This window comes from Chionomys nivalis, chromosome 15, assembly GCF_950005125.1.
Source record: "Chionomys nivalis chromosome 15, mChiNiv1.1, whole genome shotgun sequence".
In the NCBI taxonomy this organism is placed as follows: domain Eukaryota; kingdom Metazoa; phylum Chordata; class Mammalia; order Rodentia; family Cricetidae; genus Chionomys; species Chionomys nivalis.
Genome location: NC_080100.1, coordinates 26,385,796 through 26,400,382, shown reverse-complemented (window position 1 = coordinate 26,400,382; position 14,587 = coordinate 26,385,796). Strand labels below are relative to the sequence as shown.

Sequence of the window (14,587 nt, the reverse complement as noted above, 5' to 3'; positions counted from 1 at the left end):
GCAATGAGATTAATTGGTGTCTCGTGTTTTAAAGCTTTGCTATCTAGGTCCTTTTTCCATGCACCTGCAAGGCAATCATGAGATCCTAACTTCAGAATCAGGCTCCGGTGTGGATGTGGAGTCAGGAGGCTTGAGGCAGTGGGAGGGTGGAGAAAGTATCGTTTGTTTTTGCTCTGAAACTAGTTTAGGTAGTTTATAGAAAATGTCTTGTATAGCATGGATTTTTCTAACTTCATATTCAAGACTAAAAAGTATAGCTAGCAGTAAATATCAGTGTGCCTGGGTTTTACCGTGGTCCTTCATGTTTTGTCTCCAAGAGGAAACCTCTAGAGAGGAGTGTTTGTCATTTGGGAAAATAACTGATTCCATGACTCCGGGTCGGTTGCCTTTCAGCAGCTCTAGCAATTACATTTCTTCCTTGAACTTGACCTAGTTGGTTACATTTACCTGCTTGTTTATCGTGTCGTACTGGGACGAGATAGGATCTATAGCAGTCAGACAATCTACAAGTGCTCTACAGCAAGGACCAGAAGAACTGACAAGTACCATTGAACTGTAAAATCTTATAAACCACATGGAACCGATGACAGGAAAATGGCGGCCTTCTTTGGCTGTTCTTTAAAGTATATACTAGATTCAGCAATAAATTAAATTGTCCATCTGTCAAGTTCATTTGTTGACTTTCAAATTCCATTCGGAGATAAAGCTTTTACAGGAGGTCCTCTCTGGTGTGCCTGGTGTCTTTATAATGGGCTTGTATGTGTGAGTGGAGATGTGTACACAATGTGGAAATACAGACAAAGGCCATGTGAGAACACACAGAGAAAGTCGTTGTCTATAAACCAACAAGAGAAGTCTCACGAGAAACCAGCCCTGCCAGCACCTTTTATCTTGAACTTCCAACCAATAGAACTCCGAGGAAATAAATTTCTGTTGGTTAAGCCATCTAGTCTGTGGCAGCTTTGGCAGATTATTATATAAACCACTAAAAATGGAAAAAAATCTCCAATGGACATTTCTCTAAAATATAAAACTAGTCAGTAACTATGTATGTACTTTGAAAATATCATTATTCATTAAGGACATGCAGTTAAACTACTTCACACCCATTAGATGGCTATAATAAAAATACAGTAATAAGTTTTGCAAGGTTATTGAAAAAATCAAGGACTTGTACATTGTTGGTGGGAATGTAAAGTGTTTTAGTCATGTGGAAAAGAGTTCAACATTGCCTCAAAATACTGAACTTAGAATTACTGTATGTCCCAGCAATTTCAGTTATGACCCCAGAAGTCTTAAAAACATACACAAAAAGTTCTTAGCATTATTTAAAATAGCCAGAATGTGAGATCAGTGCAACACTGGCCAATTAGTGTGTGGATTTTAAAAAGTGGTATGTCCATTTCATGGGGTATTATTCAGATATAAAAAGGAATAAAGTATTGATTAATGTTGCCATATCAACAAATCATGAAAATGTTCTTCTGACATAAAGATGGCCAACAAAAATGCCAGTTACTGCATTATTTCCTTTGTATAGAAAGTTCGCAATAGAGAAATCAATAGGCATATATTGGTTCTCGGGCTAGGGCTGAGAACAGTGTGGACCGATTGCATATGGTGTGTGATTTCTTCTTGGGATGATGCAAATGTTTGGGAATTGGAAATCAGTGATGGATGTATTTTTTAGTTGAATTTACTAAAACATTTTAAAGGATATGTATTTTGAAGAATAAATGTCGTAGTATGTAAATATTTCAGTAAACAAGATTAAGCCAAGTCAGTGTTCTTGGTACTGAACCTGAAGTAAACATGGGTGGGATGTGTCTTACATATTACTAATGCTAATAATTCATGAGTGAGGTTGTGCTTGCCCCAGGGACACGAAGTTTTACACACACACACAGACACACACACACACACACACACACACACACACACGTTAATTTATATTTAAATCTAGGGATGGGTGATCTCTGTGGATCATGGTCATGGAAGTGAAACAAAATTCTTATTCCCAACACATTTTCTGAAACCATTGTTTGTTGGGCATTCATTCAGATGACGATAGAAAGCATTTCAGAAGTTAAGTCTGCATGCTCCTTTCTTGCCATCCTTATCTGAATACCAGGCCTGCAACAGGCCTGCAAAGATGGTGTCTCGCTTTTCTGACACTATCTAAAATATCTTTAGTAGTTGCAAATAGGAAACCATGACCTCAGGCCTAGAGACTGTTGCTAAAGTAATCCTAAAACAGGCAGCGTCATTGTCACCCAGGAAAGCAGAGGAAATATGTCTTACTGAATCAGAGCCCTCTGCTGGGTGTGCTGGTGCACTTCTGTAATCTCGGAACGCTATAGGAGTGACAGGCCAGCCTGAGCCATACAGCAAGATTCTGTCAAAAAAGACAGATGGACAGACAGACAGGCAAGAAAGAAAAAAGAAAGAGAGGGGGAGGGGAGGAAGGAAAAAGAAAAAGCAGGGTAAGGAAGAAAAAAAAATTCTGTAGGTTCTGTTGATGACTTGTTCAGGCTGCTGTCTCGGGAATGCCCATATGCTGATACAGAGAAAATGCTAATAGGAAGTGTTGATGTCAATAGTTATTGATAACTATTTGGATACTGAGCATGCAGCTAGTTAAGTATAACATTGCTTCTCCCACCAGCAACATACACTGGTGACATTTAGTACTAATTGTCTGTCACTTGGATCACTCAGTACCATTCATTCTCCACTAAGCAGATATAGGCTTTATATTATGCTTGACATCTTAATAATAGCACTGTTTTAAAATGTTCATCTCATTAAGGGGGTAATTAATCTTCCTGTTTCTTTAGCCAAGTTTAAGGTGGACTCTACCTCCTGAGGGTGTGTCTCTTGGCCAGGTGTTTGACACGGCACGTCTCCAGTCTGCACTTAGAGACAGCGCACTTCTGTGCATTCCCTCCCTGTGTGAAATTGACTCTTGGCTGCCACGAGCTTCTGCCGGGTCTGCCCACCTGTTGAAATCCTCACGCAGAGAGACGTGACTTTTCCTTTTTCGTCTTCTCTGTCTCGTTCTTTCAGAGGCTAGCCAGAGCCCGAGTGTGCATTTTCTGGTGCACTGGGCTCCCTTTCGAAAGCGCTACTTTCTACTGTGTGACTGCTGCCTGCCTTGTGGCTGACCTCCATGCCCACTCAGCTGAGATGCTGTGGCCCCTTCTCTCTTCTGTCCTCCTCTAGGCAGCTGGTAAGATTGACAACTTGCTGCCTTGGAGTTTTTCTTCAAAATCTAATAAAAGTGTCTTCAAGCTTCAGACAAAACAAAAACAAACAACAAGAACCCTTTCATTTTAAAAGGATATAGAAGACACCCCAAAACAAAACAGCAGCAAAAAAACCCATACACCGTTTCCCAAATTGAGGCTGTGGAATGCAGATCAATACAATTATTTATTGTAATCTCCGGAATAATTTCAGTCGGTTCAGCTGCTCTTTATACCCTCCTCAGTGTCAGGCTCAGAAGTCGGTCACAACCAAGCAATTCACAAGAACACATTAACAAAACATGCTTAGTATTTCTCGGAGAAAGCGCCTCTGAGCAGAGGCACAGCATTCCTGGGTGTCACACAAAACTGTCAGTTTCTGTCGACACACACAACAGAGTGGAAACCACGCCAGAGCGCCATCTTCCTCTTTAGATTGGAAAGGACGCTGTCAGACATTCTGTTGGCAAGTAAAACTACAAACACTTTCAGGACAGAACAAGCCACTTAGACTTTTTATACTACACACTTCAGTTATGGGCAGCCAGAGACTTTAAAAAAGTATGTTACATCTTTAAAAATACCAATTAGTGGGGCAAAGGTTGAAAATATTTACCAGCAATGTTAGGTACTCCTGAAATCACAGTTTTCTGGATAAATAAATGTAATATTATATTTCTAATTTTTCTTATATATATCTTGGAAAATATATTTTAGGTTGTTTAATTTTCACATCTTAAATAATCTTTTCCTTTGATTATGCTAAACTCTTTTAAAAATTTATATCTATTTTATAGATAATAGTTTCATTCTGTTTTCAATACTTTGGCCTGACTTGTTTATGGAAAAAAAAATAACATTGACAATATTAGCTGGTTATACTGGCAGGAGAGGGCGTATCATAATTTTTTTATACCTTGTATTAACAATAAACCTTCTCACAGAGAAGAACATAAATACCTTAAATTATATTTCTAACAATAAAAATTCACATTTCATGCTTTAGTGAGACACTTAAATCGGCTGTAAAATAGTCCTTTGAGTTTGGGGTAGAGCCCTTCCAGTATCCGGACCTCCGGTAGGTGCCAAATCCAAAGTTCTGATGTTCTGAAAGTAGCATAGCTTCTGCCATCTTTCTATCCAGCAGAAAAAGGTGGCCAGCTGCAGCCGCTGCGATCTTGAGTCACATCAGAGTGAGGGCCAGTGTGCATCAGGCCTTGGCACTCAAGGGGCTCGCTGGCCGCACTGAACGAAGAGCACTCAAACTCGAATGTTCTGTGTTAGGAGTCGCGGACAGAGACAGCCCTTCCGAGCACAGCTAAACACGTGTAAGTCTATTGCACAGGACTTTGTAAAGTTCCGCAAACAGTGCTCCCCCAACCCCTGTAGCTACTATATACATTTTTCAGATAAGTTCAGCGTTTCACTGGGGAACGTGACTTGCAGAGAGTTTCCTTTAGAGGCAGGCTCCTCCCTGCCACTCCCACCAACCTCATCCACCAACAAGACGCTCTCTGAGTCCTGGCCCTGGGAGGAGTCTGAGGTCTCTGATATTCGCAAAGTTCTCAGCGAGGTGGTGTCTGCTTGGGTCAGGCCCACGCCATGCACTCCCGGAAGCAAATTCCTGCCTCCTAGGTTGCTTTCGCTTAGGTCTGGTAGGTACAGGAGAGTCTGAGATGTGCTGCTGATCTCCCTCAGCTCCCGGGAGAGGAAGGAGCGGGAGTGGCTGGACATGGCCGAAGATGTCCTCCGACTCTCTGAGCAGTGCTGCGTTGACCCATCTCTGCCGGACCCACCTATGCGGCAGAAGAGGCACTTGATCTTCTCGATGGCTTTACTGAGTACAGTCTTCCGCAGAAGGATGTAGATCCAGGGGTCCAGAATGGGGTTCACGGAAGCGATTCTGATGGCTTGCAAGTCGGGGTTTCTGCTGATGTCTTTCACCACACTTGGCTGATATAACTGGTTGATAAACACTCGCACCTGCACAAACGAGAGGCCCACGTTGAGATTTTATAATTAAGCAATTTGGCAAAACACTTTTAAGTGCTGCATTTACCTTTGCAGTGACGTGATGTAGCTGCTATTACGTGGTAATGGCTATTTTCCAACGGCAGTTTACACAAGTCAGTTACTATATATTTTAAAAGAGACTTTGTAAGTCAATTAACCATGTAATCATTACAAAATTACCGACGCGCCCATGCCTTTACATTAAGAGAAAATACTTCATATTTTTGAACCAATATCAGTGTCTCCTGTTAGCCAGAATGGGCCAGAGCGTAGTTTTCCTCTGTGGCACTCCCTGCTCTCCATAATAATCTGGTGTTGCTGTGTTTTGAATCCAGACTTTTTTCTAATCCATTTCCTCAACAGCATTTCTCATGGAAGATAACATTGCAGTAACCAACCAAATAACATTTTCCCCTGCAATCCCTCCTCCATACTGCCCCAGATTATTTCTGAAGTATATGTCCTTTATGCAGTTTGGCTGCTAAAAAAAGCCTCCCATAGCTCCCCATGAGCTATAGTTTTGTGAATCTCCCAGATAGGATTCAGCTGAATTCAGAGACTCTTCGACTACTCTATTGAGAACCTACCCCTCTGCTTCGAAAGCCTCAAAAACAAGCACGCAAAAAATGTGTCTTGGTTTCCTTCTTCCAGACACTTTACTAAAGTCCTTAGTGATCCATGGTAGCTGGGCGAGTTCCTCCTTTTCCAACTGATGCTTGTTACCTGGTCCTGGAAGGTTGTGCGTGCACGGGTGCGTGTGTGCGTGCGTGCATGCGTGTGTGGTTGAGGCAGGGTAATTTTTGCCATTCTGGCTATCCTTGCCTCAACTTCCCAAGTGCTGGGATAAACAGGCATAAACTAGAGACTTGAAAAGTACTGGACTTTTCAAGTTCTCTCCTATCCTATTGATAATCGGGTCTGTTCTGGGCTCTAGTCTCCAGATGGATTTCACGTGCCGTTATTCGTTCTCCCAGGCTGGATTTACGTTTAAAATTTATTCTTAGTAGTGATGTCATCACTAGAAAATATTGCGGTCTGTATTTTACTCACACTGTACTTTATGTTTCAAAGATGAAGGGAGTGATGCCTGTTAACAGCAAGCCCGGTCTGTGGCAGGGTTTATGGGAACCTGACACTTCAACCTCTAGAGGGCAGTGTTGCTCTACTTTGGAGCGGCTAGTACCTAGCATCTCTCGGATGCATTTTGCACAGGTACTTTACAAGAAGCTTTCAGAATAGTTTTGTCAAGTTTGGACTTTGAATTTCATGTATATATGCATAATATATTATATATCATGTATTATCATTTATTATATATATTATATATTAACATTAACATGTATTTTCTGTTGGTTGGCTCTCCACAACCTCAAAGGGAACACAGTTACCCCTGAAAAGAGGAAATTTCTGAACAGTTAAAACAAACAAACAAACAAACAAAAAAGCTGTAGTTACTTAAAGCAATTCACATTTTGTTTCCAGATTTCTGTGATATTTAAAAAAGTCAATGTTGTGAAAAATTAATGGTGTTTTTATTATCAAAACTAACAAAGAGCAAGGGAGAAAGCACCTTTGTATTTCATTTTATCTGCAGCCATAATTGAATCTGACTACCGCAGAAGGGAATGAAAGAAGCTGTAATTTTTTAAAGTTCTATTTAGAGTTCTATGGGGACTGCGGGGTGCTTACATTATCACAGGTCCCTGGATCTCATCACTTAGTGCCATTCAGGGGCAGCATATGGAGAAGAGCGAAGTATAAAGCACAATGTTCTGGGCTAGGGGAGGTGCAGGGTGAGAGCACTTGGCTAGCATGCATAAGCCTCAGGCTTAGTTCCCAAAGCTTCAGAATAAATTCAGTACATACACCCCAATTCTAAATTCATATAAAAATTCTCAGAAGCCAATCCAATTATTTGCAGAGAACCCAAATGGATGGGCTTGACTTTGCCTCCTAGTCTCAGTTTAGTTTTGAGTAGAGTAAGGAAAAAGGAGCAAAAACAAAACCTGAGGCATTTAAAAGCACTTGAAAAAACACAGCAGCTCTGGTTTCACTTTAGAAGCCACCACTAGCCCTACAGAATGAGTCCCAGGACAGACAGAGCTACACAGAGAAACCCTGTGTTAAAACACCAACCACCACCACCACCAACAAAACCCAAAACAAAACCAAATAAAAAACCCAACATAAAGCAAAACACAGAAAGACCTCTTGCTTTCCTGTCCCTAAAGAGCAGCGACAGGCTTGACAGGAATACCCACGGCAGCACTTTTCTATGCTCCTTCTCCAGCAAGCCCTAGATGTTATATAAATAAATAAGTTTTGGCAGTCTGCAGTTATGGCAGCATGTGTTGCTGATAAAACAGAACGTCTGAGTCAGAGCGAGGGAAAATTCTGGAAACCTTACTGGATACAAACAAGGCCCCTAACTTTCTTGCCTTTTGACGATAAGCGACTGCAGACTTGGTTGGCTGTAACTTGTGCCTGCTATTGGCGGTGACTCCAGGATTCTGAACTGCTGAAGATGGACCAGACACTCAGCTTAGGAGCACCAAAACAGATCTGGGAGAGGCCGCGCTAAAAACTAGAAGGTGACGGCAGGAAAGCTAATGGGAGGGCATAGGATAGCGTGGTGAATGCCCATGATTTGCTACCAAACGAACGACTCCATATTTTGGCTGTGGCCTTTACCATTTGTGCATGAAGGTTAGGGCCCCTTTTTGTAGCCCAGGATGGCCTGAAACTGGCTGATCTTGAACCCACTCTGCCTGCCTCTGCTTACCTAGTGCTGGGATGAAAGGCGAGCACCACTGGTTCGGGCTGTACGTAAATTCTTAAAGTGCTTAGTATAGGGCCTGGGATTTAACATTTGTTTTGTCATTTACTACTTTCCTTTGACTATAGATGTGGAAACATGGCCACTCTGGGCTACCTGATAGCTCAGGTAAAAGGTAGCTTTGGGATATAGTCCGTGGCTGCTATTAAAACATGTACTTCCCACTTAATAGTCTGTTTCTGAGAATGTTGGACTCTTGACTAGACCAGCGCAATAATTAGTTGTCTGAATTGAGATGCGATCCAGTAAATGGCAAGCTCTGTAACTGGATCTGAGCATGCAGGCTACTTGTTCTGTTCCAAGCACATGAATGGAATTGTCTCTGTGAACCCTGTTATCTCATGGCCTTGTGAAGAGTTCAGAATTGACGCAGCAGCTACTAGAAGTTCTTACTCCCCCCCCCCTTTAAAGACAGGGGGGAAATAAATGTTCTTGACTGAGTGGCGGTATAAGAGTCTGTATTTTGTGTTCCTTCTAGCTCACTCACTGGCCATTCACTGTGTGCAAGTTACTTCATCCCTCGTGGCTCATATCTACATTGTAAAAGTTCTTCTTTTCCTCCTAATTCACAGCTTCAACACTTTAGCTCTAGGGGAGAAAAATGTCATGTTATAAATGTTTAATAAAACCAAAGCTTGAGATGTCAGTAAAGCTGATCAGAAGAACTGAAGAAGGAGGCACTCCCAGCCACTCAGTTAGTTGCTGTTCTTCATCGGTGCCTGGGGAACCTGAGGTGCTGAGTGGGAGGAAGCTTCACTGAGAAGATTGCAATGAGCTGTTGGGATTTGGGAAATTGTTTTTATGTGCTATTCTGCAGTCATCCCAGCACTTCTAAAAGGCCTGCCATTTCAAGCTGTGACTCAAAAATTGCTTCTAGGAAGTTCTTTTAAAAAATTAGCTGCATTTATTAGGAAGGAGATCAAATGTCTTTGATTTCACTATAGTGGCATCTAAATTAATCAATTTTACCTGTGCATGTGCTTTTTGTTCATATGATCATTTAGTGGGCCCCCTTCCAGTTCCTGCTTACAGTTTTATCTGCTTTTATAAGCTGTTGTGGATGCCTTTATTGCAACAACTTGTTTACAGTAAGCAGAGAAAGAAACACAGGAAACTGTTTCCCTAAGGACGTAAATTTACCTGACCAAGACAGATGATTAATTTGCCATAGTACTGGTAACTCAGAGGAAGAAGAATGAAAAGGAACAAATAAGCAATAAATATGCCCGTGGCTTGCCTTTGTGTGGAGGGAAATGTCCTTCCAAACCCGACACCCTAGCTCTTTAGCCCCGAGGCAAAGGATCTGATTAGAACTGTTATCTCAACATTAGTATTAGAACTGCAAAATGAAGTACCAGAAATCGATCTAGTTTTGATGGCATGTTCCTACAGAATGCAAGATATTTATCTTAAGCATGTACTTTCGTTTCTTTAGCTTCTCCTGCTTTGCAAAAACAAAACAAACCCAACCCCACGACAAGTTATAAATAGCAGAAAGGACAAAATGACAAAACCCATATTCCGACCAAATGTTGTTTGTGCTGCACAGGAGTGTGCCCGCGCTTCCTCTGCTCACTGATTGTGACCTACGGAGAACTTCGCAGGTTTGGCACATCCATCAAGGCTCCATATTGTACAACAAATTAAAATTTGCTTTTCATATTAAATGGATGTTGTAAGAGCTAATCTGGCCTCTTCCCACGGGTCCAAAAGGCAGACTCTTGCCTGCTTTGCCTTCCGTCTGTATTGTTTGTAGCTCTCTCAAAGTCCAAGCAAGCTGTGCTTGCTCGGCCAGGTAGCCTCTTGAAAGCACTGAAAATGACCCAGAGGGCTTCATTTCCTCCAATGGAATTAGCACTCAATTTTATTCAATAATGTTAAAAGCAGGTGCTTCATCTTCCGTTTCGGGCTGAAAGTATGCCCAGCCGCTTTCGCCGGCAGGGAGCTCCCAGAGCTTGAATCTCATTTCTTCTCTGAAACCTGGGGGCGGAGCTGTACAATAAGCCAAGAAAGATGGTAACTGAAAGTTTCTTTTGATTATTCCAATAATTACTGAATCGTGGGTGAGTATGTGGGTTCTATGGCTTCCCATCACTTGCCACAGATTTTAATTTAAACTGGCCTCTGAAAAAGATTTTTTTTTTTTTTTTTTTTTTGTAGCTCAAACACAAGGCTAGAATCGGAAGCTGCTCTTATTTCCTGATTAGTTCTTTCTCACAAAAGCATTCGGGCTCTTGACCGACAGCAGCAGCCCTTAGCTGAGCTTAGCTGAGTCAGTCCCAGCTTTGAAATAGAGATGACTTAACATCCATACCTAGTTCTGACTTCCTTTAGACTGGACGGTATTTTTCATTCACTAAAATGTAATTAACCTGCCAGCCATAAATATAGCTCCAGGTCCTCACGCTTTGTCATAGATGGCCCTGAACCTGAGGGCCGTGTCAGCCCGTGTAATTAGTTCTGTATGCCTCTGCGGATGACAGAGAACACTTTATGGGTAGCTTCATGTGAATCAGTAGCGTGACATGCTCACTTGTAACCAAAACCTTTAGAAAGTATGTGTGTGGTTACTAATGGCCTAGCTCCATTCCTCAGTTCCATGAAGTGGACGTCCTGTGAATTACAACCGCTCACTTGGTCATTTACCGTCCCGTGAAGTAGGAGGCAGAGAGGCTGGAGGCAGAAGCAGGGTTCTTCCCTTCCAGCTCTCACTTTATTTTGGGTTGACACTGCAGACAGTAAAATATATTTATGTGGCTGAAGTGTGACTTAACTCTGTAAATTACATTAGGTTCTGGGATGGCTTGCAGGCCTGCTGGCCAGTCATATTGACTTCTGTTTATACAGATTGGCAAGAAGCTACTGTATGCTGGCTCTCAGCCACCACAAAGTTTCTCCCATTTACAGTCACTTTGGTGAGAGATAAAAATACTTTATATCAGAGATCCCTAGTAGTATTAATGAGCGAAAGAAAAGAATAATAGCCCATTAAATTTATTTCCACTTGGTTCCAGTAAACATAGATAGTAATTTCTTTTTGAATAGGTGGTTTAGAATTTCCAGGAATGCAGTATTTGGAGAGACAGAGCTTAAAACAAGATAAATTCTAGACGAAGAATCATGTTCTACCACTGACCTGTTTCTAGTGCATTCTACCAAGGACAGGTAAAAGCAGAGACCTTAAGAGGCATCTACCTCTCTCTGTTTATATTGTAAGTGCTACAGAAGGCAATTTCAAAGAGTGTGTTGCTTCAAAGATGAAATGCACCAAAGCACCAACGGACACTTTCTCCACAAAAGCCCAAATTAGAAGTGACTATAGTATGACAGTAGTGGGGACAGGAGTCTGGTGGCCTAAAGGAAACCATTTGTAGAAAGGAGAAACCGGACCTCTCCTGGTCATTGAGAATTAAAATACAACGCCAGCCCGATCACATCAACTTGTCCATACGTCCCAACTGCACCGTGTTCTCTTGGCTGGCTTGCAAAAAGAATAAGGAACTTGAATTTGGACGTTACCCTGTTCCAGTGTCTTCTCAAGCATGACATGGTTTTGTGTGTGTCTGTAGGGGCGGGGGTGGATGGGTGCGGAGGCACTGAGGGAGGGGAGTGGGGAGCAGCGAGCAGCTTGAACGTGTCTGCAAGACTATTCTAAACAAGTCACTCTTTCTCTTCCGTCTGGCTTTTAAACTAAAAAGCATCTCATCTATTCTGACTTTAAAATGCTGCATAATCTAGGAAAGACCAAAAGGCCCACAGAAATCAAAACACCCAAACCCACAATTCCCCTAAGGGATGAATTCAACAGGGCTTATCACCCCTGGGTTGCAATGTTCTGGGGGCCACAGAGTGGAGCGCTAGAGTAAGTAACCCTACAGTGAGTTGTACCCACCTCCATCTGACTGAGCCTGCAAGTGAGTGTTCTGGGAAGACACAAAGCAAAACAACAGGCTGTGAGGGGAGCGCAGGGGGCTGTCCAGGGGACCTCAGAACCCATGCTTTCGGGGAAAGAATCTCAGGGGACCTCGGGGGAAATCACCCGCCAAGTCCTTAGGTTCAGGACTTAGAAGAAAAGCCTGGGTCTACTAGGGAAGCCATGAGCAGGTCCCAGTCCAGACCTGGAGGAAACTTGTCCCCGCCAAGGACTCAGGAAGAAAGCGGGGAGCGAGGGGAGAGAAGTGGACGCAGGAGAAGGACCGAGTGGACCCCAGCCCCAGACACTCACCACCAGCGGAATGGAACAGATGAGCACCACCAGGGAGGTGGCGATGAGTAAGATGACCATCTGGATCTCCGCGCCCGCGATGCGCCGGAAGCTCCTGCGGCGGCGAAAGTCGCTGAGGCGCTGCAGGGCTGGGGAGGCACCCGCGTGGCCCCGACCGGCCGCCGAAGCCACTGCTGCGGCGGCGGTCGCGTGGTGCTGCTCGGTGCCCAGCGAGGTGCGGCGCATGAACTGGCGGTGCATGCGGAGCAGCGCGCCGCACACGAGCACATTACAGAGCACGGTGGCTAGGATGAGGAAGGAGCTGAAGCCCGCGTACATGTAAGAGAAGGCGGCATAGGCCGTCACGTTGCTGGTCCAGTCGATGAAGCACCAGGTGCCAGGGTACTGTCGCTCAGACCTGCCCAGGCCCATGTTAGGCAGTGCGCAGAACAGCACGTTGGATGCATAGACCGCGAAGAGTGTGAGGCCGGCCAGCCGCTTGTCCACATAGTGGCTGTAGAAGTAGGCGTGGTTGATGGCCAGGTAGCGCTCAATGCTCATGGCACAGATGATGCTGAGACCCGACAGGCCAAAGAAGAGTAGGATGAAGGTGCTGTAGTCACACAATGCCTGGTCCCCGGGCCATTGGCCCTTCATGTATGTGGCGATGGTCACTGGGCTTACCAGCAACGTGCCTAGTAGGTCAGTGACAGCCAGCCCACATACGAGAGTGTAGAAGGTCGTCTCCTTCTGCTCCTTGCGCGACTTGCACAGCACTATGATGGCCACCAGGTTGCCCACGACCCCGAAGATGAACATCACTGCCGGAATGGTCACTGGGCTGTTCAGCCTCTCCGAAGCGGAGGAGAAAGACGCATTGACCCCAGGAGTGGACATGCTGGTGGTCAGTATACTGTTCACAGCTTTGGAGCTCACGGTTCGATCTGGAGATGGTGAAAGACAGGAAAGGGAGAGGTGAGCCGTTTACCACTTGCAAGGTGTTCGACCCATGGCTAAAAATGCTGTGTCGATGAGACAAAGGAGAGCAACCGGATCCGACTTTCTGATCTGTAGCCACTTACTAACTGTGGCTACTCAAATCCCCAAGCTCTGAATGCGTACTGCCAAGAGCACCACTCTGCTGACATTAATATTTATAAACTGATAACTGCCTTTCCCGCCTACCGCCCCCACTCCCAACTCATTCCATCGCCAAGATGAGTAAGACCCTTCTCAAGAGAAAAGTGACTTGCTAGTGCTATTGCTGACGGAGTCGATAAAATTCTCATTGTAACAAGTTATGGACGATTTGGGAAGCACATTCTATTCTTTGGTTCCCCAAAAGAGCATGGCTCCTGTGTCATCCATGCAAAAACGTTCATCCCAACTTACCTGTAGGGTGGGTTTAGGAGCTGGTGCTTCCCAAGGCTCAGGCCGCAGACGATCTGGACCTTCCTCTAACCTCAGCCATCAGTTTCTTCCCGCTCAGTGCGGAACTTGTCAAGCCTTTGCCCTCCTCCGAACCTGGTCTACCAACTTTCCGGAACTGAGGTCAGGGCTTTCAAAAAGCTTAGAAAGCAAGCGAGGCTCAGTTGAAGACGGGTCTTGGCTTTCTTGTTTGATTTACCTCTCCCAGGGCGAGTCTCAGCTTTGCAGAGCCCGCAGGTGTGGTGCGGGAGGTCAGCGTCCAGGTGTGCCGCCACGCGCGCAGGTGGAAGGGAACGTAGGTCCGGGTTCCCTCCTCCCCAGCCGCGGCGTGAAGGGACAGCTACCGGAGAAGGCGGCTGCCGTTGAGGCCGCTCCTTGTGCTCTGGTGGCGGCGCTGGGTCCCTTGGGCCTGGGGCTCTGATCTGGGGCTGCTCATCTTCCTCTCCCGCTGCCGGGTTTCGAGCTTGGCTCTCGCCTTTCGTGACTCTGTACAAACTTTTCTCCTCCCCGCAAGTTTCTCTGGCGAAGGGCGGAGACAGTCAGCGCGCGGCCCGGGCGCCCATTGGCTGACACGGAAAGGGCGGAGCGAGTCTTCCTATGGCACCGCCCGGGAGTCTGGTGATAGAGGGCGGAGCGGAAAGCCTGGGGAGGTCTGCAGGGACCCGAGGGGGTGCCACCGTGCTGCGGAGGTGGCTCCAGTGCTTTCCCTCTCTCAGAGATACTGAGAGCACCCGGGCCGAGCCCCAGGGAAGTCCCTGCACGCGCTTTTGCCACCCCTAAGCTGAGCGTTTAGTGGGGATGCTGTTGGGACCAGCGTCTGGTCTACGTCGCTCTGCGGGATGGAGGGCATTAATTCTCTCA

At 45.0% G+C, this 14,587-nt stretch overlaps 1 protein-coding gene across 1 annotated transcript; it reads right to left on the bottom strand.

Moving 5' to 3' along the window:
• Positions 1–3,448: 3,448 nt before the first annotated feature.
• Positions 3,449–14,199, bottom strand: Ptger4 (prostaglandin E receptor 4). Its single transcript, XM_057789715.1, has 3 exons — positions 13,691–14,199; positions 12,320–13,242; positions 3,449–5,228 (listed from the first exon to the last, which is right to left on the bottom strand). Exons 2-3 carry the CDS (start codon positions 13,193–13,195, stop codon positions 4,638–4,640), a joined length of 1,467 nt encoding a protein of 488 aa, XP_057645698.1. The 5' UTR covers positions 13,196–13,242; positions 13,691–14,199; the 3' UTR covers positions 3,449–4,637.
• Positions 14,200–14,587: the final 388 nt, after the last annotated feature.

Bases quoted from the DNA above. Each gene is read 5' to 3' on its own strand.
- Ptger4 (XM_057789715.1), bottom strand. From the start codon at position 13,195: ATGTCCACTCCTGGGGTCAATGCGTCTTTCTCCTCCGCTTCGGAGAGG. The intron at 5,229-12,319 runs GTGAGTGTCTGG...TCGTTTGTGCAG, and splicing joins TCTGTTCCATTCCGCTGGTG to GTGCGAGTGTTTATCAACCA.